This window comes from Macrobrachium nipponense, chromosome 13 (assembly GCF_015104395.2).
Source record: "Macrobrachium nipponense isolate FS-2020 chromosome 13, ASM1510439v2, whole genome shotgun sequence".
Classification (NCBI taxonomy): Eukaryota; Metazoa; Arthropoda; class Malacostraca; order Decapoda; family Palaemonidae; genus Macrobrachium; species Macrobrachium nipponense.
This window is the reverse complement of record NC_087206.1, coordinates 101,361,221-101,387,975: the sequence shown is the minus strand read 5'-3', so window position 1 is coordinate 101,387,975 and position 26,755 is coordinate 101,361,221. Positions and strand designations below refer to the sequence as shown.

General features: G+C 38.2%; 1 protein-coding gene across 5 annotated transcripts in view; it reads left to right on the top strand.

Moving 5' to 3' along the window:
• The window catches only part of LOC135225234 (mucin-2-like), a 562,221-nt gene that overhangs the window by 529,063 nt on the left and 6,403 nt on the right, over positions 1-26,755 (top strand). For 4 of the 5 annotated variants that reach the window (XM_064264563.1, XM_064264561.1, XM_064264562.1 and 1 more), the window contains 3 exons: positions 16,113-16,528; positions 17,250-21,450; positions 21,567-21,649. In XM_064264563.1, the coding sequence (XP_064120633.1) occupies positions 16,113-16,528; positions 17,250-21,450; positions 21,567-21,649 (4,700 nt within the window). The remainder of the gene's footprint in view (positions 1-16,112; positions 16,529-17,249; positions 21,451-21,566; positions 21,650-26,755) is intronic. The other variant, XR_010316937.1, reaches the window with a different exon arrangement.

Sequence of the window (26,755 nt, the reverse complement as noted above, 5' to 3'; positions counted from 1 at the left end):
GATCCTTATTGTTACTCCTGAGTAGTACCAAGTTTGAGTGTTAATTACGAAGACCACTTCACGTTAAGTTAGGAATTTAATGTTTACAACGTGTACGTGGGGGGAAATCTTGCACGTGTCCCGAGTAAGCTGGAGGTTGGATCATGCCTTGTTTATCCTTGGTTGTATTAATACTGGATCCCTCGGTCTGGGCTTTCTCCTCAAATTTCATCTTTAGAAAGTTACTAATTATTTGGATCTTTGTGTATTAAGGCATGTTGTACATTATGAATAATGGAACGATAATATCTGTGACCATATTTGATGGCCGTGTTTGCGGGCTTTGTCCTTTTTCTGTCGTTCTATTAGCAGCCCTCAGTGAAATGGATCTTATTAACATTTTCTCAGAAAATGTCATCCTGGGATTCCCTACAGGAATCCTCGATGGATCTGAAATGACTGACGATGATATGTTTTCATAAAATCCGCTGAGACTGAGGAAGAGAAAATGATGATGACAGTCATCGGCTACATGAATAATGATGACAATTCCAACCATGTTTATGTGGCTTGTATAATCTCTCTTTCTGCATTTCCCTCTACCTTCTCTTACTTCCTAATGAACACCATAATATTCTTTGGAAGCCTGAATTTCAAGTCAATTAACCCTTTGGTGGCCTTGTCCTATAAGAATAGTGTTCATCTTTTGAATATAATAATAATAATAATAATAATAATAATAATAATAATAATAATAATAACAATAATAATAATAATAATAGAGGAAAAACTAGAGGCCGAAGTAGCTCCAGGACTCATGCAGAAGAGTGTGATCCTAGAAACGGCGCACATAGTAAGATAAGCGATGGACTCCTAAGGAGGCAGGATGCAACCCGGAACCCCACACTATAAATACCACCCAGTCGAATTGGAGGACTGTGATAAAAAAAAGAAATAATAATAATAATAATAATAAAATAATAATAATAATAATAATAATAATAATAATAATAATAATAATAGGCCTCAACATTTGAGTTTAGTCATTCAGGATTCCTAGTGAGGTGAGTGAGTGTGCGAACATCCTATAACTCAAAAGGGGAAATTGATTGGAAAAGGTTTGATAACCCCAGCGCTAATATATAGAGCTTAGATGTGTAGGTTATTGGGGTGTCCCGGCTTCTTTGGAAGGTCAAGGCATAAGTCATCGTATTATACTTACTTTGGTATACTTTGTTTTTTTAATGTCATGTTTAATGTTGGGCCCTTACACCAGTCTTCAGTTTGAAAGCAGTTGGTATTAAACTGTGTAAGTATTAAGAAATTCTGTAAATGGCACGTGGAATGTATAAATATGATGTATGGAGAAATAATTAACACAAAATCACTTGTATAATAGAAATAAGAAATAGGTTTTGATGAAATTATAATCAGCAACAACGACTATAAAAGCTACAACAATAATAATGGTAATAAACATGGCTGATTTTATATATATATATATATATATATATATATATATATATATATATATATATATAAGTGCGTTACAGCAGTGTGTAGTAGATAGAGGGTCTAGTAGATATGAATACTTTTAATAATAATAATAATAGGTTTAGATGATGAATGATAATAATATAATAATAAGAATAATAATAATAGTAGGTTTAGATGAATGATAATAATATTAATAATAATCATAATAATAATAATAAGAACCGCGGGCGTTTGCAACTAATGACTCAAAAATGGTTGCGGACAATAAAAGCAAGATAGATGTAAATGGGAACTGAACCATTTACATTTTATTGCTCCAGCGAACAATTAATAGCGTGTTGAAGCTCCGTTATCATGTAGGCAAATTAAATTAATAGTTATTTGTTTTTTGGTGAGTAATGGAATAAGTCATGAATAATACATGAAACGCCATTTGGCACCGCACACGACTTTCATAAGTGGGGAACCAGCGCAGACATCGGCAACCCTGGGCAGCAGCAACATTCCTAACCATCACTTTCGTCCATAGTTTTGATTTAATTGGTGCACTGGGTAAAACGTAATTTTGGAATTCGCTCTCTGCTTCTGTGTTCCTTGTTTTAAACTCTTCCGTCCCACTTTTTTTTTCTTGGACATTCCACTGAGGGGTTAGAGATGTGTATTACTGGTGATAGAAGTTCACTCTCGACGTGGTTCGGACGTTGGTCCCGTTGCTGAATAACCACTGGTTCCATGCAACGTAAAAACACCATACAAACAAACAAAATACAATCTTCTTGCCCTTATTGTCTTGCGTCCTTGGGGCTTGGACTGGATAAAGACTTTGGGTTGCCAGTCCTATCAGACTATAATGATAAATCAGAAAAATAGTTCCCTCTATCAAAGGACTAAATAATTCGCCTAACCGGTAGATATTCGGTTTATCATTTTTCACTTGGCTTAGGCCTCTCGGTGCTGAGGGAATGACGGTGATCGATTGAATGAGTCATAGAGACAGATTCAAACTTTTACAAACAGTGACCAAGTATTTGAATGGAGGAGCTACGCTGTTTTGAAGCGCATCAACTTATTCATCCATCAGGTCTCGCTATCTCTCGATACATCCTTTTATTTTCTGATAATGAATGTACGTTATATTAACATTTATTGATAAAATGTAAATTCTCTCTCTCTCTCTCTCTCTCTCTCTCTCTCTCTCTCTCTCTCTCTCTCTCTTAATAACATAAAACGATCCTAAGATTTGGAAATGAAATAGACTGAAATTGAAGACAAAAGTAAGATTATACGCGTCTAGCATGATCAGTTATGTGATACGGACGTGAACTATGAAACTGTTTTATAAAAGATATGGGTGACATGAGAATAACGCATTGAGAAGAATCTTGAAGAGTCAGGTGGCGGATAAGAGTGAAAACGGTACTTAAGGAGATATCACGCAAGTTCCATATGTGGTAGATGAAATAATAGGGCCAGGAAAACGGAGGTCCCTTGGACACGTCCTTTCCACCCAGGCGCCAGGGGAGAATATGACGTGATAAGAGTCAGCTGGGTTCGCAAAGGTGCAGACGTAAGTGTTGGAAGAACCAGACGGAAATTATGAGAGGGGGAGTAGGAGATGAAAGGGGGTTGGGGGAGGGGGAGGGGTTCGTTGAAGTAAAAGCAAATGAAAGACAAGAATAAAAAATTACTCTCATTAGCATGAGTCTCAAAATGTTCGGTTCCCCTGTACAGTTTTGTCTTTAAATATATGTACATGTACGTAACAGTCAATTTGTTCCTCCAAAGACAAGAGTGTCGGCGTTAGAGGCGATGATGATACTGTGGATTATACCCAGATTGAAATTTTAAAAGAACGGGGGAGGGGGTTCGATTAATTGCGAAAAAAAGAATCTTTTATTTATTGCAGGTATCGGAAATTATATTTTTAAATCGTAAAAGTTAGAATATATTTGTCTTCATGAAATTTCATTTACAGCTGATTGAATAGTCGTAGCATCAACAACAGCAATATCTTTCAGCTATAAATTTTGATGTTGACAGTCTAATGACCTTAATTGAATTAAAGTATATCGTTGTAAATAACTGTTGTATCTGGGGAATTATTCAGGAATTCGAAAGTGTGTTCTCTCTGAAAACTTAGTCATGCTGGGATTAGTCCCTTTCGTCGTTACTTAAGTCTTTGGTCCTATTCTGCTGATTATGTCTTCATTGATTCGTTTGTTCTTCTCTTTCTTGTCTTTCGCTTTTCACATTTGTATTTTCTATTTAGGAATGCTTGCTTTGCAATTTCAATGTCTTTGCTCTATTTTTGAATGTGTGTGCAATGGGCAAATAATAACATGATAAGGAAAATAGCGCGTATATACTTTTGACAGATATCAGATAAAAACGTTCGAATTATGCCTCCCGAATGACGAGGTCTGAAATGGACGAGAAATTCCCAATTTCCTCTCCCCTGTTCAGCCCTTCTAACATAGTGCTCCTGGTGTTAAACCAACACAGTTCTGTCGGTCATTAACCTTATCAGAGAATTTATTTTGTTGAACATGTAAGGGAACTGCTCCCGCTCTTTGTTTGCATGGCAAACAAATGTACTCGGGTGTTCGTTTGCACGAAAAAGTATTGGAAATTGAGGCCACACGGCGACTGCTTTTCCCCGTCCTGGGCAGAGCTGAAGGGACCGATGGCAGACTTCGTGAAGGCTCAGGCGCTTTGATGTCAAGACTGGACATCGGGTTCTAGAACGTCGTTTAGTTTTTCGAGGTAACGTTGAGAATGTGAGAAAGTCCTTATGTGTATGTAACCACAGTAGTTGCAGATGTCTGTGATTCATAGAGTCATTTCCTCATCTTCTGAAAGGGGCCAGGCAGTAGTAGAGGAAAACTCTCGAGGATTTTCCCCCCTCTAGTTGTACTGCATCGTTTCGTTATATTTCTTGTTTAATTTCATGAGGCTAAAGTCCAAGAGGTTTAGAGTTTTTGTAACAGAAGTCAAGTTGAAAAGGTGAAGTGCTCAAACTATAGGACATTGATTGCCTTCCTTAGATGTTCAAAGCAAAGGGAAACTGATTTATAAGTACAACAGCAAAAAGAAACCAAGAAGTTAACGGTTTTTAATCATGGAGTTTGAGTGGATGGCCAGGTGCTGACACCACAGGGTAGGGTTTCTCAACCTGAACTTTTAAAGAGTTTTGTCGCTCAGTTCCAAGGGTTACGTCAGTGGCTTACAAGAAGTTAGTCTGCGGAGAAAAGAGGGAGAAGAAGATTATCCTCATCATGTCAGTGATTTACTGACTATATTTAAGGATATCCCTCAAAATTAAGAATGTTCTTAACCTGGAAAGCGATGGATGTCAAAGCTAAGTAACACGGCTCTGCCTCACTTTAAAGAAGAAGAAATGAAAGGGAGTTTGGGTAAAAGTAAATAAAGCTTTGCACCTCATAGTGTAGTGTGCCCGCAACTGTGTTTGTGGAGTGAGCGCCTAAGAACCAGGAACCAGGAACTGACGGTACAATCATTCCAATTCAAGCCAGCTGGTATGGTCCATTTGAATATTTATACTGAGGTAGGCTTTTATTTTATTACTATTCGAAATATCAGGCCGTCAAAAGTATAATGTGGAAAAATTCTGCAGAAGGCCATTGCACTACATGCCTATATGGTGTGTCAAGATTTCAGCAGAAATCCTTCCCCACAAAGGAGAGGCGTCTTTTCACAAACAGTTCGTTCCAATAAAATCACTTTAGATTCTGTGGAGGTAGAGAAAAGTACGTTTTAAACATTTCTTTTTGCAGTCATTGGGGGTAGCGTACAATGTGTGATGTTATGGAAATTGAAACTGACATTAATATTATTCTTGTTATAATTCAAAGTGGTACTAATTTAGTAAGGCATTCTCATAGTGAGCAGATGTATACCGGTTCATAAGCAGAGAAATCAAGGAGTAAATTTGGGGCCAAGAGCGGAGTGATTTGAAGTACCTTAACCAATAGCCAGCGCCTCCAGGAAAAATCAAACGGAGAAGGGCTGTGAAGAAATGGTTTGTGTTTAGCGGAAGGACTTTTTTCTAAACTGTAACTTACAGGGTTTGGGTCTTTATGCTTTTGAGTGTTTTTGGTTACTTCGATTTCCCTTGAACAGCTTTCGGTTAAGACTGGACAAGCAAGGACACTACTAAGAGATTCAGGGCCTCTGTAACACGGTTTTTTCGCAATAACTTTTTATCTATGCATTTCTTAAATATAACGCTTATTCAGAATACATATTATATCTACACATAAATTTTGACTGTATTCTGCATTACGTAGGTTGAATAAATTTGGTACTTACAATGTAAAAGCGACTTTTTTTTGAAGACGGGCCAACTTACTCAGAGAAAAGGTTTCGAACGCACTCGTTACGTAACTTATGACAGCATTTCTTCCCTCTTTCTCGATGGATGATTGGCTATACGTAACAAAGGCTATACCTCTGGCAACAATGACATACAAATTTAAATACAAGCAAAGCAGTACACCTTTATGAACTCTGGAACCTCTTCACTGATAATTGTCATAATGAACAAACCAACAAAATATGTTAATAAATACAAAAACACTTCGATTATTAGTGTAACTCCCAAAATAGGTTTCCTAAGAAATTACAGTCTACTTTATAGGTCACAATCAGATTGACAAGATGTAGGGAATAATTGGTAATTTTCAAAAACATAGTAGACAAGCTTGATTTGATAACTGCTATATCCAATGTCAAGCAATTTCTATTTATTGGCTATCTACCTATTTACTGAAAAAAAAAAATAGCCGGTACCGTATATTGGCTTTAAACCTTCACCAATAATTATCGTCAGAATGATGACTTCATGAGGCTAGACCCACTTTCGCCTCGTTATAATTCAGGATAACACTGAAGGCTACCATGGGCATTGTTGGATTAGAAAATTTAACTTCTGGCTATAAAAACTAATTTCTCGAGTAGTTGTAAGAAGTGCTAAATGATCCTCAAGGATCCCAGCAGTTGGCCTAAACGTTTAATTCATGTATATTACTGCTATACTGTTGCGGCACTACTGCTATAGTAGTATTACTACGCTAGCACTGATACCCCACCCACATCTATGTATTGTTCCGCCATTCATAAAGTCTTTGGGTTTCAGAACCGATGGAGTTTCTGTCTGGTGGATGGGCGGGGCAACATTTCGTCAAAGGTGTTTGTTTACCTTGCTTACGTAATGAATGTTTTTCGACTCTTGGCTCGTAATCATTGGCCATGGCGTCGGCTAGATAATTTTTACTCTATAAAAATTAAAACTATCGGGTTTAGGTTATTGATAATGCTGACAAAATTTATGTGTGGTTGTAAAATATACATATGTCAACTTTCAGCTACATCCGATGCTTTGACAAGGAGCAAAATCCAAAAAACCGTGTTACAGAGACCCTGAATCTCATAGTAGGCTTTTAAACTACTTAAGCTCCTCAGGCAAGTTACATTCGCATAATCATTTTTGTATGTATGTATGTATGTATGTATATATATTATAAGAACAGGGACATAATGAATGAATATCTAAACCATGAAAAATAGAAAAAATCATCAAGTTTATACCATTATATAATGCTTACATTAGTGTTGTAAGTTTATTGATAACAAAATATCCCATAGTTGCTATTTTTGAAGAAGATGAATTGAATCGTACTTGTGGTAGTGAGTGAATGACTAGAGTGGGCTGATTTGAAAGTTGAAAGAACATCCCCAGAAGAGAGGGGAAAAGTGTCCCCTGAATTGTAGCTATGGAAGACTTCGAAACCTGCAGCTTCGCTTGTTTGGGTAAATAGAACAGATCCAGTGAGCCTACTTGAGTTAGAATGGTGCCAATAGTGCGAAATGAGGCAAGAATAGAGATAAATCAAAATCCGCGGCATCGCGCCTTTTCTTTTCATGGCCACTGAGGCTCTTCTTGATGATGAAATTTAAAAAAACTCTGTACAGAGAAGATAAGTCTTGTAGTTGGTGAGTAACATGGCCTTGCTTTCTTCCTTTTCAATGACCTAAGAGTAATCCATAACGGAGAACTGTCGTCTGATTATCCCCCAAATTAATATTTCCTTGTGAAGAGGTTATGATGTGACCAGAATGAAGGTCTTTTTAAAAAGCAGCAGAATGTGCAGATTCTGACTGGCTACTCAATTCGCCCATGTCTCTCTTCTTCTTTCCTACCGTTATCCCTACACTAAGGGGTTGGTTGCCTGATGCCCCTTTCCTTACAACATCAGGCGGCCTGTTTTATTATTTGGCAAAGGGGTTTTCACGACCTCATGCCCTTGCTGGCATCAACCAGTATTGGCGGTGGGCCTGGCTTTTGACTAAAAAGTCCACCTGCAAGGCAGCAGTTTCCACAGTTATTGGCGGTGGACCTAGCCTTTTACTTAAAAAGTAAGACTGAAAGGCAGCAGCTGTCCTTTTAGTCGCCTTTTACGACACGCAGGACGTACGGTATAGTATTCTTACACCCTTACCACAGGGTGGGACTAAATGTCTCTCATACGGTAGTAAATGTCCAGTGTTTTCGCATGCAATACCATACCGGCTGTTCACGTTGCCAGAGTTCGTGCTGGCACAAGACCAGTTTAGTTGAACTACCAAACGAGGAAAAATGTCTGTTGTTGAGCTTCAACTTGGGAAGTCTATGATTTAAAAAAAAAAAATGCAATTACCGTTTCTCATAGAGTTGCCGACTTCACTGCGAACGTTTAGTCCACAAGAAATATTAGGTAGTGCAGTTCAAATCATCAACTGCAGTTCTTGTAGCTATCGGTGACATTTAACCGCAGTTTGCAAGTTGTGTTCAAGAATAGAAATCTATCTTTGGATTTATGCCCCGATTTATTTGTTAACCAGATGTTCCTGTAATGTATGATATACACGTGTCATTGTGGCCAGAGAAAATTGGGCTCTCTTGTACAGTGATGAAATTTCCTCGTCTTTATGTTAACTGCGAGTAGACCGTTTCCTCCCTGAACAAAAACTGGGAAGAAAGAGCGGTACTCGTATTGTTGTTCTGGTGGGTGATCACTACACGTCACTTGAGATTCAATTTATTATATTTTAAATAAATATTTGTAAACTTTCAGAGTTCCATTTTCTATATGAGGAAATGCTTAACGTTTTCGTTTTCTCTAGAATTGTATGGAAATGGTTTGATAATTAATCTGGAAGCGAACCAAAAATAGAACCATTGGGAATACAATACAGTGTTTGTAGAGGTAAATTGTATAATTGTATAATTTTCGTGCCCAGCCAGTCGTTAATATGCTGTTAAACCGAATATTGTCATCATCAGGCGGTCTTGTTTTCAATGGAACCTCGCCAGATCAGGTTGAATAATCTAATCTCGCCGCTGAAATCATCGTGATTGTTACCAACGTCGTCCTTTCGAATTTTAGAAGTGGAACAACTCCGAACGAGTTCGTTGTATCCCCTCCCTAATTAACTTACCCCCTCCTTTCACCCCCCCCCCCCAACCCTTTCATTTGGAAAGAAGAGTAGAGAAGGATAGGGAAGGGGGAGGAAGTTGGCGATGGAGAAGGAGGAGGAAGAAGAGGAGAGAAGAAAAGGGGGTTGGGGAGAAAGGAGGAGGGTCCTGTTGTGCGGCCCTTTTGGAAGTCTGTCGAGCGGCGACTATTGACTTGAGTTTTTCTTCTTAAAGGGGTGAGAACACCTTACTGGATGAAGCCGACAGGCAAGTTTCTACTGTGCTATTAAGCTCCGCTTCAAGCTCCTCTTTGCTCGTCGAAAACGCCTACAGAGCTACGCGCCCTGGGCTTTTTTCCCTTCTGGATAAATACCATTTTGTAATTTATATATATATATATATATATATATATATATATATATATATATATATATATACTATACATATACAATCGCGAGTAGATACACGTGACTTCATCAAATAAGCGAATACCACAGAAAAATGATAGGCAGAAATTCAAGCGCTGTCGTCTTTACTAAGACATTTTCAAGTATAGACGAAAGCGCTTGGATTTCTACCTATCATTTTCCTGTGGTATTCGCTTGTTTATATATATATATATATATATATATATATATATATTTATATATATATATATCTATATATATATATATATATATATATAATATATAAATAATATTAAGCCTTGAATCTAGATTGGAAATGAATGAAGCTGTCCTTTCCTTCCGTGGTGAGATTCCAACTCGCGCTTTGTAGCAAGAATGTGGTACCACTTAGCCAACTTACTCGCAGCAAAGAGCCTAAGTATTACCTCAGTACTCCACTATTATTACCTTGCGTTGGTTCGAGTTCAAAATTTTCCATGCGGCCTTGTGTGGTAGCCGTGCCCTTTAAAAATGCATGTGAACCTAGTGAGAGTAACATATTCCAATATATGTATGTATGTATGTATGTATATATTTATAGAGAGAGAGAGAGAGAGAGAGAGAGAGAGAGAGAGAGAGAGAGAGAGAGAGAGAGCTAAGGCCGATGGAAGGCACACGAACAATCTACAGCATTTATTGTGGCCGACGGATTTTCAAGGCTGCATATGATTTTGTTTAGTGAAAAGGAAGGTCACTACATAAAATTGTAAAGATGAAATTACATTTCTTAAAAAGCGACTAAACATAAAAAGGGAGAACTGGTGGGAAGTGAACAGAACAGCTGAAAAATCACAGTTTACTTCCCACCAGTTTTACCTTTTTATGTTTAGTTACTATTTTTTACCATGTACTGGCTAGGTTTGTTTCAAGTTTTTTTTTTTAAGTAATGTATTTTCATCTTTATAATGTTATGTAGTGACGCTCCTTTTTATTTAAAAAAATTATATGTGCTGCCCTTGGTCTTCGTATATTGGACTTCTGCCTTCATCATCGTTGTATATATATATATATATATATTTAATATATATAGTATATATATATCTATATATGTGTGTATATATATATATATAATATATAGATATATATATATATATATATATATATATATATATATATATATATATGATATATATATATATACTATGCATTATATATTATATATAATAATATATATATATATATATATAATATATATATATATAATATGTATTACAGCACACACACAGTCTTGTTTGTCTGTGTTTTCCCGTCTGCTAAGTTTGTGTACCCTCTTCATATAAGCTTGTTTATTTTTGTATATGTCACTGTTTATAACAAGGTTTGATGCTTCCTTTCAAAGTAGAGTCGCTTTGTTTTGACGAGAAACGTCCTCCCCAGACTGTTCATCAAAAACTTCTGGACTATATTTGACCTTGACCGTGAATAGAGATTGTTTTGACCTCTTTCATCATGATTTTATTGCCTCGATCTTCGCTAAGTATGACACGAGGTCCTAATTGATTGGTGCTGTTAGTATTCATTATATGGCTGGGTAGAGCCAACATATTCGGAATACCTGAAGGAGGGTGACACTTGAAATTGCCGTACCTACTGTTAAGTCTAGACATGGCGAAAGTGGTGTCGTTTGGAATCCATTCAGAGTTTTGTGTTCATTTGATACCTTGAGAGAAGAAAGCGCTACGTTTATTTTCAGTTGACGAGTGACGACTCGTGTCAGAGCCGCGACCAGGGAAGAAACACCAAGTCTGGTCATGACTTAAAAGGGTGGTGACTTGCAAATGTCCTACGCCATTAGCTCATCAGCTCTCATGACCTTCTAAAGGAGCCTGGTGCTTGCAACTTATCCCATAAACCAAGTCTTAGAACAAAGTCGTAACACCTGACTTAGGACCGGATTAAAGATGAGGATTGAACGCACGACCATTGCCCCTCGTAGTAAAAGATCCAAAAGCTGCTGAAACCAGCAAAAGACCCTAAAAATACCATATGAGCGGCAGTGGGTCATGTCTTTATTGTTTCTTTCCCTCAGCTGAGGGGGTGAAAATATTTGGGACCCTCTGCCAGGTCGTTGTTTCTAAGCTAACTTCTTGAGAGTAGTGCACCTAAATCTGTTTGTCATGTTACATGATTTTTGACGAACGTCCCGTTTTTATTCGGTTAGGGTAATGCATCAACATCATCACGACATCCAACGCCTATGTATAAACTAACGCGAGTCATGTCTTCTTTGCTCTCCACCTTCCTTCTCATAATTCCCATCAAAGTAGATATATATACACTAATGCTGAGTTAACCTTAGCATGAAAATGGTTCCGTCCTAGCCTGTCGTACTCCGTGTAAATGGGTGAGAGTACCCATGGCGGTATGGGATGGGTTACCTATCTCAATCCTAGACTTGCTGAAGAGCGAAAGGCCCTATACCTTTCTGACGCCATTACCTCGAAAAGCGAAAAGTCGTATTGAGAAAGAACGGTGTGAATGTAGCTCAGTTGTAATGCCCGTGGTTTGATTCCCGAGATGTATAGTACTAGTATTGCACCAGCCCCGGTTTTTTTTTTCCATACACCTAGTTTAGGCTAATTAAGGTTAGTTCAAATGTGTATCCTTAAGGTAATTTGGGTGTGGGAAACATAATGAGATTATTTTCAAGAAGATTCTGTGATTAGTTTTGAAGATATGGCGACCCTGTACTCGGTTATATTTCGGGAATATGCTTCCTGGCCTGTTTCCCCATTAGTCTATTCGGCTCTAAGTTGGCACAGCCATCATCTGGGGTCAAGGGAAGAGGACTTGGAACTTAGCAGTCTCATCTCTGGGGAATTACCGGAAAGCTCAAACTCTTTTAGCCACCACTTTTTTATCTAAATAGGAAAATGCTTATACGTATGTATGTATATATACTCGTGTCTTTGTGAATGTAACTAACGTTTCGTATTTATACCTTTAACAATGAAATAATGATATTCACTCATTATGATAGCTCTCCCTTTGCATTCTTTGTGTATTCAACTTATTTTCCAAATAAATTTTACCTGTATTACTTCATAAAGATAAAAATGGTTTCAAACTGACCAACTCTTCCGCCACTGCTTTGTATCGATTCTGAAACTGATGGATTGTAAAGGCACTTATTCTCTTTCTCTCCCGCTTTCTCGACTGTGTTGTTATTCAGACTGACCGCCCCTCTCTCTCTTCTCTCTCTCTCTCTCTCTCTCTTCTCTCTCTGGGTGTGCGTATTCAACTTGTGTCATCATCAGGCCTTCCCAATATATTGCTACACTTTTGAATTAATTAAATGTCACCAAAATGAATCTCTATTTTCCCCCATCCACTGTCGGCGACCAACTTTCCCTTCCTCCGAAGCCTTCTCTCTTCCCGCAGCGAGCGACTGCAAAGAGCCGAATTACATCGGTTTCTGGTGGGGAGGGGGGAGAGGAGGGGGAGGGGGGGGGAGGCGGTCACGGCCGAAAGTTACATTGATTCGTCAGTAAGAGCCATCGTCTGTTTCCTTTGGCGCATTCCGATGGGCCTTCTTGGTCAAGGGGTCAGGATAGCTTTGTCTTACCACCAGTCTTTGAGTTATTGCGTGTGAATATTGCATGAAAACCAGTGCATGCTCTCTCTCTCTCTCTCTCTATCTCTCTCTCTCTCTCTCTATATATATATATATATATATATATATATATATATATATATATATACGTATATATGTGTGTGTGTTGATTGATCAATAGATAATAACATTTTCAGCAGTTCCCGGTTAGTTAATTTTAGAGTTGTTATAATTTTTTTTCTTCTTCTGGGCTTGCCTTCCTTCAGTTGGTAATGCCGAAAATTGCCGTATGTTTAAACATTTTAGCCGTCATAAAATCAGAAAAGCTGTTTTGCGAGCCATTCAGGCATCTGTAAGTGTTAATTTCAAGGATTGACAAGTGTTTGTTGAGCATTACATGAGGAATGAAAAGCACAGTATTATCGATTTGAAAAGGGACTGATCATTGATGCTGATACACAGGAGAGGAAGACAGAGTAGGTATCAGTTTTGTAGTAGATTTGTCTTCTCTGTTTGGGATTGGAGTTAGTAAACTTCAAAAACTTCAGTACTTTTTAGCTAGATTATTATAATGATTTTTTGCTGTCATCTATAATAATAATATATATATATATATATATATATATATATATATATATATATATATATATATGTCAAGTATTATCGATTTGAAAAGGGATTGATCATTGATGATGATACACAGGAGAGGAAGACAGAGTAGGTAGCAGTTTTGTAGAGTTTTTCTTCTCTGTTTGTGGATTGGAGTTAGTAAACTTCAAACTTCAGTACTTTTTGGCTAGATTATTATAATGATTTTTTGCTGTCATATATATAATATATATATATATATATTATATATATATATATATATATATATATATATATATATTATATATCACATCACCATGATTCATATAGATCACTCGAGCTACAAATGTCCTTTAATATCTAATTCGCTCTACCTCGGAATTGATATATTTTCATATATGTACCGAAGGAGAATTTTTAGTTGATAATAATTTCGTCCCCTCATGGAATCGAACCACCGTCTCCATGAGGGGACGAAATTATTATCAACTAAATATTCCCCTTCGGTACATATATGAAAATATATCAAGGACATTGTAGCTCGAAAGATATATATATATATATATATATATATATATATATATATATATATATATATATATATATATATATATATATATATATATATATAGGTACTGTTAAAATGTTCTGTAACAACAGAATTCCATCTAATAAAAGGAGCCCATAAAAACACCAAAATGTAGAGAGAAAAGTACTATATTTCAGAGACTGCTGTCTCTCTCTTCAGGTATATGAATGAGAAAAGTTTACAGAAAAGGTGGTATTTATACCAAGAGATTCGTCCACAAGTAAGCCAATTTAGGTCACCCCCGCTGATAATCTTCCTTTAATCTTCTTTAGCGTTGGTTGAATGAACACTGCGTCGACGATGTCCGATGTCCAATTCCCTTTTGAGATGTTCATTACCTGCTTCTCTTTTATTAAGGCCGATTCCATCATTTGACTCTTGTACCGGCAGTTGCTGCTATAAATTACACGTGACATATTCCAGTTTATTCTATGGTTATGTTCATTTATATGGTTGAAAATAGCCGAGTTCTGTTGTCCATACCTAACTGACCGTTTGTGTTGTATTAATCTCTGGGGAAGTGATTTACCTGTAAATCCGATGTAAGATTGGTCACAGTCCTGGCATGGGATCTCATATACCCCAGAGTCTTTGGGCGATGTCTTTTGTTGGACGTTAATCAGGGATTTGGCAAAGGTATTTGGGTAGGTAAATGCAAAAGGGTTGGATTTCCCAAGGGTGTGAGTTACTCTCTTAATCGTCTCCAGGTGGGGAATTTTTATTTTATTGTTGGGTGTGTCTCTGGTCTTGTCTTCTACCAACCCCCTAAAGACAAGACCAGAGACACACCCAACAATAAAATAAAAATTCCCCACCTGGAGACGATTAAGAGAGTTAACTCACACCCTTGGGAAATCCAACCCTTTTGCATTTACCTACCCAAATACCTTTGCCAAATCCCTGATTAACGTCCAACAAAAGACATCGCCCAAAGACTCTGGGGTATATGAGATCCCATGCCAGGACTGTGACCAATCTTACATCGGATTTACAGGTAAATCACTTCCCCAGAGATTAATACAACACAAACGGTCAGTTAGGTATGGACAACAGAACTCGGCTATTTTCAACCATATGAATGAACATAACCATAGAATAAACTGGAATATGTCACGTGTAATTTATAGCAGCAACTGCCGGTACAAGAGTCAAATGATGGAATCGGCCTTAATAAAAGAGAAGCAGGTAATGAACATCTCAAAAGGGAATTGGACATCGGACATCGTCGACGCAGTGTTCATTCAACCAACGCTAAAGAAGATTAAAGGAAGATTATCAGCGGGGGTGACCTAAATTGGCTTACTTGTGGACGAATCTCTTGGTATAAATACCACCTTTTCTGTAAACTTTTCTCATTCATATACCTGAAGAGAGAGACAGCAGTCTCTGAAATATAGTACTTTTCTCTCTACATTTTGGTGTTTTTATGGGCTCCTTTTATTAGATATATATATATATATATATATATATATATATATATATATATATATATATATATATATATATATATATATAGTATATATATATATATATATATATATATATATATATATATATATATATATATATATATATATATATATATATATATTACAAGATACATATGAAATAGTAATAGCCACAATGCCCTTTTAGTTTTTTAATTTCTTTACACTTTTTGGATATTTTTATTACTTTAGAACCTAAGCTCTGAACAGAAAGAATATGAGGTTGTTCTAAAGTCCATAGCATGTTCAAACAGACAAGAACTGCGAAGGAAAGAGAAACGATGGAGTTCTGCAAGACCTTTCAGTCAGCTAGGTAAAGGACAAGAACTAAAAGGCCTAGCAGAACAGCATAATTTCTCTTTCCTTTGTGGATTTTGTCTTTATTTATATATCCATCACTTTTCATATTTTCGTGATTCAGTTACACACACACAAAATTGTTACTTGTCATTTTAGTCTTAGATTTCCTCATTAGAATTAATATTTGTTTTGTTTACAGAGGATGGAAGGAAGAAAAGGAAGCGGAAAGCAAACGATGCAGTTGACACACCAGGAGGGAACCCCACCACCTCTCACATGCCTAGGAGAGGGGCAGGGGGTGGAGGAGGAGGAGGAGGAGGAGGAGGAGGAGGAGGAGGAACTGCTGCTGCAGCAGGGGTAGCAACACAGATGCCCCTTGTAGCAGCTACCTCCTCACCTGCACAGATGGCTCGAGGGGCTACCGCACCAACGCAAATGCCCTGTGGAGCCCATAACCTTCAGCAGATGCCCAGGTTGCCTTCTCCAGCTCAGATGGCTCGCACTCCCACGCCTACCCAGTTTAATGCTCAGCAACAGCAGTTACAACAGCAGCAGCAGCAACAGCAGCACCACCAGCAGCAACAACAACACCCAAATTGCTTCCAACAGCAACAGGTGAATTTTAAAAACAGTTCATAAATCTTGTACAGTATATGTATATATATATCTATGTACTGTACAATATTGGTTTCAAGTGGTGCAGATCATATAGTAGAAATAATTTTCTGATATCAGAATTAATTATAAAAACTTTTGTTAATACATTCAATGTTACAGAACAACTGATTATTTTCCTAATCGAATGAAAAAATTATTAAACCATTTTATTTTTGTTCTTACTGAGTACATTTTTCTTTAATACTATTATCAATCTGACCAAATAAATGACCATTAATCATAATAATTGTGTAGAAATGTACTTTTTTTTCTTTTTATCATGTATTCATAGTACTGTACCTAAACTTGAATTTGTGCTGGACAACAGTAAATGCTTGTTTTCTAGTATGGCCTTAGTGGTGTGCTGTGCTGAACTTAAATTTTTCCTGTGGCACTTCACTGCAAAGAAATTGCATTTAGATCATTACTGTAACTTTCATGTTGTGATGCGACTGCTAACATTTTTGGTTTTATACAGTGCTCTACAATGAAATATTGTGTATGGTATGAAATATTGTGTATGGTATGTACAGAGTAATATAATTATGCAACAATCTTGGTAAATTTCTGTTAACTCTGGGTGTTAATACTGTACAATTAATGTTATTTTACTCTGAAAGGCATAAAACATCTTAGCTTAAAGTGTCCTATACTGACTGATATTATTTAATCTTTTCAGGGATGGGGGATGATGGGCGGAATGCCTGCAATGGGGAGTTGCAGTGGCTATGGAAACATGGGTGGAATGATGGCAAATCCACAGGGTTGTAATCCTCACTACACACAGCAGCATCCTGTGACCCAACCATGTCCACCTACCTCCCATACCTGCTGTAATTCTCACCACATGTTTCAAGGGAATATGAATATGAATGCCATGGGTGGCCCTAACATGGCCCCTGCCATGAGACCAAACATGGGGCCAGGATTTGGAGAGATGATGAGACCCAATATGTGCCGTCCCATGGATCCATCCATGTTTCGGCCTCAAAGTCAGGCTGCTCTTCAGCAGCAACAGCAGCAGCAGCAGCAGCAGCCATCACCTCAACACCAACAGACTGCTCAGCAGCAACCTCAGCAATCACAGTTTACACACCAACCACCTCAAGCCATGATGGGTCCAGGATCACATATGATGCAGGGAATGAGAGGTGTAGGACCACACCCCTCCAATTTAATGAATAACAATATAATGTGTCGCATGCCAGGACCTGGCATGATGCCTCCTCGTGTTCTACCTCCTGGTGCTATGCCTGCACCACAGGCTGCTGGTGAAAGACCCTCTGCTCCACAGCCATTCTGGGAAGAAGGAGAAAAACGTCGCAAATCAGGTGGCAGGGCAAAAAAACGCTTCAAAAGTGCAAATGCTGTTGAGCATGTATCTGCATGCCCCAATGTAGATGTTAGAAATCTGCATGGTGACCACCCTAGGCCTACCATAAGTGGCCAGAGTGGGCCAGGCCCACCAGCTTCTGGACCATCCTTCATGGATGACCCAAGTGGGTATTTGGCCCAGCAAACAGCACTTCTAAATAATACAATGGCAGGTGGAGGAATGGGTCAGTTTTCACCTCAAGCTCCTGGTGTATCACCAAGACCACCAGCACCACAACCACCACTTTCTCAGGCAGCTGTAGCAACAGCAGGGGCTACTGTACTTTCTGGAATGTCCCCGCAACAGCAACAACAACAACAACAGTTACAGCAACAACAAACACATCAACAGCAACAGCCACAACAACAGCAGCAGCAGCAGCAGCTTTCACAGCAACAAATACAAAGTCAGCAGCATCAGCTGCAGTCACAGCAGCAGCAGCAGATACAGTCTCATCAGCAACAATTACAGCCTCAGCAACAGCCTCCACATTCAGGTGTGACAGTTGTTGTAAGCAATCATGCAACTCGATCATCACAGATATCAACCTCCCCAACTGTTGTTCCTTTACCAAGTAATGTTCCCCTACCAGCTAGAGTTAGTAAAGCAGCTACTCACACTACAAATAGTGTCATGACCACTCCAACCATCCTTCCCACTCCGTCTACCCACACAAGTGTCTCTGGGATATGTACCCAGACCTTTTCATCACCTCCAACAAGCAATGCAACTCCATCCATTACCAATCATCAAAGCCCATCCCAAATTGATGGAAAGAATACTAAAACGAGTCCTACTAGTAGAAATAATACTGCACATAGTGAAACCAGGCAGCTACAAAGTCCAAAAAATGAAGGAGAAACAAACACGGGTGTTGCATCAGTAGCAAAGGTAGAATCAAGTGGCCTCATTCACACTACAACAGTCACTTATACTTCTTCTTCTACACTGACAACAAATACAAAGATAACAAACTCTATGCCTATAATATCACAAGCTGGTTGCCTTCACCAAAAAGACAAAGTTAGCTCAGTATATTGTAAGAGTGAGGAAGAACAGTCTATGAAAATCAAATATGAATCTAGTGTATCCATTGAAAATTTTAAGACCTCTCCAGCAACTTTACCAAATAATAAGGAAATAGTTACTACAGAGACTTGGGGTAATACAAAAGAGGTTATTAAACCAGAAACTTGGTGTAAAGACATGGGGAGTGTAAGTGGAAACAGTGAGAATGAGGAGAGCAGTCCAGATCAATTTAGCATGAATGGAAATAGTAATGGGAGTGAAGGGGCACTATCCAACAAACCTCTTACCCCAGGACCTCCTGGTGTGAGCACAGAGACTGGAGGAGTTACACAGTCACCTTTGGAAATGGTACAAAGTATTGTTAGTAGTATTCCAGTGCCATCCTCTCTTAGTCCAGTACGCCCAGGACTTCAGCAACCAACACCCATACCTACAATACCAACACAACCACAGTCCCAGCTTCCTCAGCAACAGACTACGGTTCCTATGTCAGTTTCTCCTGGCATGTACAGTGTGCCCATGTCAACCAATGTAACTGTATATGGTGGAGCTAACTCAAATAACATGGTTAGAGGACCAGGTCCTGTTTTAGTTGGGGGACCAGGTCAGTCTGGGGTGTTTGTGACAAGTGGGAGTGGATGTAATGGTCCTACCAACATGGTAGTCGTTTCATCACCTTTCAACACAAAAGGTGGAACTGGTGGGGTTAATGTGACATCAGGAGTGGCAAGTGTTGTGGGAGTGCAAGCTGCAATGCCTCAAGTGCAGGTTCAGCAACACATGCAACCATTACAGCAACATATTCAACCTCAGTTACAACCCCAGATTCAGCCTCAGTTACAACCTCAGTTACAACAATTTCAGCCTGTCCAGCCTGTGGTACAACTAGTCAACACCTTTGCCACAATGCAGGCACCAGTCATAATACAGAATGGAGGCAACATAATACAGTCATCTACTGGTATTCTTCACAGCCCTGGTGGAATGCTTGCAGGCCCTCCCTCACTCACACAAGGTACTATTGTGACTGGCCAACAACTTGTTCCTACTCAAGCCACTTTAGCTGTTGAAGGCACACATCATCAGCAGCAGCAAAGTCAGGTGGGACAACCACAATCATCTCCTCACTTACAGGTAGCACAGGTAGTTACTACTGGCCTTACAGGAGAAACAGTGGAAGATGCAAGGACTAGCAATGCCTCAACACCTCTTGCTGCTGGTTCTACACCTTCTACTCCACATTCTACACCAGGCTCAACTCCAGGATCAGATACTCCTTCAAGTGGAGGCTCTTCAGGTGGACGTCGGCGTAAGAGAAGAAGAAATACCTCAACTCCACAAGGTACTGCGTCTTCTCAGTCTTCACCTCAGCACCAACAGCAGCAGCAGCAGCAAGGAATAGTACCTACTATTATCATGGGTAATAAAGTTCAACAACATATGGTGATGAATGGGCCACACATGACTCAAGTGGCACCTTATGGTACTATGGGAACTGTTACAACAGCCGGACAGATGGCCCAAGTTGCCACAGGGGCTGGCCAAGTTGGTGGTGGTCAGATGCTGCAGGCAGCAACTGCACAGGGAACAGGTGCCATCAATGTAGTGCAGATGGTAGGCAATACTTTACCTAATTTACCAGTACAAGTACATAATCCACCAGCCATCCTAGTAGGTTCAGCACCTCCTCAGGGAGTAGTTATCAACCAGTTAGCAGACGGTACATTTATATCGACAGACCCAAATACGGGTATGTCTTATCCAGTGCAACTGCAGCTCTCTGGTGGGCACATAGTTGGTATGACCCCAACTGGTAATGCAGCAGGTGGTATGGTTGGCCCTCTCCCTCATGGTGCAGCAACAGGAGGGATGCAAGCAATGGTAGCTGTGCGCCCTCCTGTTACTCATACAACTGCAGTTGTAAATGGTCCTAAAGTAGTTAACATCTCTCCCTCAGCATCAGCTCACTTGGCTGGTACTGGTGTTCATGTCATGCCTGTGACTGCAGCTGCAGCATATCCTGCCCCAGGTACAAATGTCAGCCCTGGTCAAGCAGTGTGTGTTAATCAAGGAGCTGTACCACCTGTGGTTGTGACATCTGAATACACAGGAGGCCAGCCCGTTGTGATGGGTGCTGGTGGATGCAGTAGCAACACCACAGTTGTGCAACACAAAACTACAATTGTTCAGCAGAGGACAACTCTTGTGGCCACACAGGGGGGAGGTGAAACTGGTACACATTCATCTGTATCAACACAAACACCAGGGAGCTTAGGAGAAAGTGATGTCAGCAGTTCAGACTGCGTTGGCGTAGTAGCACCAGCTTCACCATCCCACCAGTCTGCAGAAATAACAACAACCCGTCACGATGAAGATGCCACACCTCCTTCTGATCTTCCCCCTCCACTCCCACCACACTCCCCGGACAAGACCAAGCGAGCCATTCCTGAGGAGCCCCATAGTGCATCCACTTCAGGTAATGTCAATGCCATATTATATTACCATTGCTAACTTAACCTGATGTAGTGCCAGTATTGAGCCAGTGTTAGTGTGGGGCCAGTGCCACTTTAATACAGTGCCGCTGTGTTCCAGAGGATGCGTTGACGTGCGGCCACGGATTGGTCTGGGGGCCACACAGAGGCCACCACTACTGGCCGGCTCAGGTGCTCCACCAGGTAAATACAACATAGCTCTTCTTCTATTCACAAATGATTTTGCCACAAGGTTCCTAGTAAAAGTAAATGGCACAATCACCACATTTCATAACAATTTTTGCTTAAAAGTTGTATAGAATTCCTTAATTTGTTAAGAAGGTGGGAAATTAAAGTATCTTTTGCTTATGAAAAAATGTCAAATTGATATTAATCACTTATTTTACATTGCTCATAAATTGCTAGAAACTGTTAACATTTATATATTTTCTATGTGTAACAGTGCACTTCAGGTGAAATGTTTCTAATTTCTGTATTATTCCTTTTTAACCAGTCAGCATTTAAGGAGAAAAGTAGTCTCCCTCAAAATCTGTTATTTAGCATTTTAGGCAACTTGATGCAACGCTTTATTCATAACAGTTTTCATATTAACAGTCAGCATAACCATAAGCTAAGAAGATTTATTTGTGATGTCAAGTAATTATTAAAAGTAATGAAATTATAGCAAAGAGCAGAATAAATGTTCAAGAAACATTTTTGTCTATTAGGTAAATTTATATACTATTCTTAATTAGCATGTAGGTTTGAAATTCCGATAAGTGATGCTCAACATTCAGACTTAAAGTTTTGAAAAAGGAAATGCAGCATGGTCTATGTTGAACATATTTTAACAGTTAAGATTTTATGACACACAATACGATGTTATGTAGCCAAGTTTTGCACTGTAGCTCTTGATACCATTTTTTATTCATCAGTCTTCTCATAAGTTGGTTTTCAGCTGAATTTGTTAATCTGTCATACATAATATTACAGGATATCATAGATCAGGAGTTTGGCATCTTTAGTGCACTGTACTTATAACAAGGGTAAATTCAATACGATACAATGCTCATATCTTGACAAATAGAGGACTCTATTTCTGTGACACTAAATTAATATTACAATAACTTTAAAAAACACTCTAAGAGTTTCATTGATTAGACACATTTATCATGTGTGTTATTCTGGTGTTGGTGCCTTTAATTTTAAAATGGTGTTGGTGCCAGTCATTATATTCATTACTGTATTAGCAGGATTATGATATACATTATATTCAAAACAGTCATTCATTTGTTTTTAAAAACTCGTTCATTGTTAGCATTTCTTATATTTGCAGCTTAGTCTCAAAGTAAATATAGGAGTACTTTTTTTTCTTTCTTTTTTAAAATGAAAAGAGGGAATTTGCACACCTACCAACTTGTTTGCACACCAATATATATATCTATATATCTATATATATTGGTACCTCGACGTACGAAATTAATCCGTTCCGAGGCGGCCTTCATAACCTGAGCTTTTCGTATCTTGAACCACATTTTACATGTAAATTGCCTAATTCATTCCAAGCCCTACAAAAACACCCCAGTAAATTTTATAATAAAGCTAAATTGACCAATAAACAATGAAATACAACAATTTGGACCATTCAATACTTAATACATACTACTAATATGTACCTGTAATTAAAGTGTATTAGTGTACATGGTGTACAAGAAATACTGTACGTACATACGTACGTATGTAGTAAAATATGGAACCTTACCTTTTGAGTGAGGCTGTCTCCAAAAGTGGCGACAGAGGAGGGAGGAGGACAAACGGCAGAAAATTTGTTACGTAGTACGTACATTAAACCTAACGAAACACATTAAAAATGTCAGGAAACATAAACTAAACTTTACAAAACACATTAACAAAACCGTAACACTTAACTTTACAAAACACTTATATATAAAAAAGATTTTTTTTTTTTTTTCATTTTTACATTTTTTTTACTTTTTATACTTAACATTTTTTTTCTTTTCTTTACAAAATTTCAATTTCTTCACCACTGAATGGATGCCAGTCCATTTACGGAATTTATCAAACCACCCCCGAGAAGCCTTGAAGTCTGGGGTTGCCGTCGATGTCCCTTCTCCTCCGTCATCTTCGGCCTGGGCAATCAAATCGCCGAAAATAGCACTGGCCTTCTGGCAGATTGCCGTCTCGGTTATCATATCGCCAGCAATTTCTTTGTCCTCAATCCATAGAAGAAGCAGCCTCTCCATCTCATCATGCACGTGGCTCCTCTTGTTGGACAAAATAGTCACACCCTCGGAAGGTGCAGCTGCTTTGATGGCTTCCTTCTGCTTAAGGATGGTGCCTATCGTCAATGGATTTCGGCCGTATTCCTTAGCGGTCACACTCGACCGCATGCTAGCTTCATACTTTTTTATTATCTCCATTTTTGTCTGCATAGAAAGCATCCACTTCTTTCCGTGGACTTCAGCAACTTTCTTGGGACCCATGACTATACATACTGTACGTAATTAAGTTATGTAGTATACTAATTAAGTTCTCACACGACACGATAAAGTAGTACAACGAAATCACTAACACGAATTTATGTTAACAAACGAAATCATATATGTGAACGAACGAATTCCGCGTGCGTACGATAACGCTGGCGCGAAGCAATGGCTGAAGAAGAACGCCTTAACGTAGAGCAGGATGGGAGAGATGCTGACCAATAGGAGAGCAGGATCTTATGGCGGTGACTAGCATCAGGAACCAATGGGAGTGCGGGAGGATGGTGGCGAGTCTACTCAGTTGGCGGAGCGCGAGTTTTAAAATTGTTATCGGTGGTCCGGGTGAATCTCGGGACTTTACAGCAACAACCTTTCGTATCCTGAACTATTTTTGTATGTAGAGCCAAAAAAATCTTCGTATTTGCTTTCGTAACTTGAATTTTTCGTAAGTTGAGCCTTTCGGATGTCGAGGTACCACTATATAGATATATACGTACAGTATAATCAGGAATAAGTGTGCAGATATTCTCTCTTGTAATTAGATCTGAGTTTGCTGAAATTATGTAGGAGCAATTTCATTTACATGTATTGTAAATTGTTTTGAAGTTAGGTAGTTTGAAAGCCTTTGCTCAAACTTTTGTTGGGATATAAGAAGTCAGTGAAGTAGACTGGATAATTACTACTACAGAATTACTATCATTATTATAAAGTAGTTTGCCAAGACATACAGAGAGCCACTTCTTAGCTCTAAGGCTTGCCTAAAGATCCTTGAACAAGGTGAAAACTAGAGCAAGGAAAAGTTCAAGAAGTTGTACATTAAATTAGTATGTGACAATAGGCACCTATTCCTGATATAAAGTGCAATGCTTTATTGGGACCAACTTTACAGATGTTGTACAGTAATGTCAAAGCTATATAATACATTTCTCTTGCACCAAGAAGGAAAACTTGTTTTTTTTATGTTGAGTAGTGGTTAGAAAGTTATTGATAGAATTTTAGAACCACCTTATGATTAAAACATATTCTTAATGAAAATCTTACATTGATAAGGAGAGCAAAATTTCTCATAGTTGCTAGTTAATAGAAACCTGGTGTTTGAAATCTGTTGCTGTCTTATGCTCAGCTAAATTTAGAAAAAAAATTAGGTTGTAGTCACATTATTAGAACTCATTTTTCACTAGCAGGAATTTAAAAAAATTTATCCTGTAAAACGGTTTAGTATTGTATACTTTTTTTAGAATACCGTACAAAGGCTTTTGCAAAATTAATATCTGAGGAGAACCTGCTAAAGAATAGTAAAAATAACCCAAGTTATATTCAGAGCACACTTGCATCACACACTGTGTTGGGGAATGGTAAAAGCAAGCCTATATCTCATCAACTATAAGTGAAGTTTGTTCAACTAATGCTTTTTTTCTCAGCTTACTTACCAAAGGATCAAAAATGAATGATGTCAAAAGGTTTTCTAAAATATGGCAAAAGTACAGCGATGGTTATTTACCCAGTATTGCCTTGTATGTACGTACAGTACATACAGTATACTACAGACTCTATGAAATTTGTATTTAGCTGAAGGGTTTCAATATTTTCCATACTTACCATTGATGTAAATGATGTTCATGTTGCAGTCTGATTATTTTCACTAATACAAGTAAAAAGACATTTTTAAATTTAAGGAGTCCAGTTCTTGAACCCCCAGTTAGGGAGAATGGTATCCCATGGTTTCATGCTTTGCAAGAAACAAAACAATTCAGTTTTGATGCAAAATACTTTTTGGATGTTATTTTTTGAAATTATGTATATAATAATCCAAGCAACTAAAGCATGTAGAGGGAAGGAAGTAAACACTGTTAAAGACTAATTTTATGGTTGTGTTAATCAGTGGTTCATGTGCTGCATTATCATAACTCCACTCACAGCTGTAGACTGAGCAATTGCAGAAGGGCAGTTCAGAATATACAGGTACTAAATAAATATTCTTATACAGAAAAATTATTGGCAGTATTAATAGGACTGTAAAACTGAAAACTATTGCTGTCATTTATTTACAGAACTGCAAAAAAAGAAAAAATCTAAATACATTGCTGTATTAGGAACCTTGTACCTTATCTATATATACCTTTTTGCATTAGCCTTCAAAATTATTTCCTCAGTCTACAGCTGACTGTGTGCTAAATTATTGTACAACTGGATATGTGACGGTGGTGGTACTGCTACTGTCACTCTTGATTTATCTAGAATAATTTTGTTCCAGGAATATAATGATCTCTAATTTTGAGATTTTATAGTAATTCTTTTAACCACCGCATAATTAACATGATAAAATTTTGTTTATTACATTTAAACAATCTATTTAGGACCATAAGTCCAGCTTGTAACAAGTTATTGAGAGCGCAAATCATTATTTCAATTATTTTATGAAATTCCTATCGGAAAGTATGAGACTGGAGAATATTACTTGAATATATTAATAATAATACAGTATCAAATCCAACAAGAAAGTATAGATTGTATTCTTGCATTTTCATAACAGTTACATCTTTGACATAGTCCTTTGTTAGTGAATAACTGTGAAATTTAATTTTCTATATAAATTTTTGTGCAAAAAGTTACATCTCTGTCCCTTGATAAATAAATTCAGTAGTAGTAACTCGAGAACCACTTTCAGTGTTCAAGGAAATTCACTATAATGTACATAGGACTCTTGTTTGTTGCTCTTCCTTCTCACTTACAATAGTATTTTTCATCCTCTGTTCATCCTCGTTCACAGTTGGTTGTATATTCTCAGTAAAGTATTTTATACAAT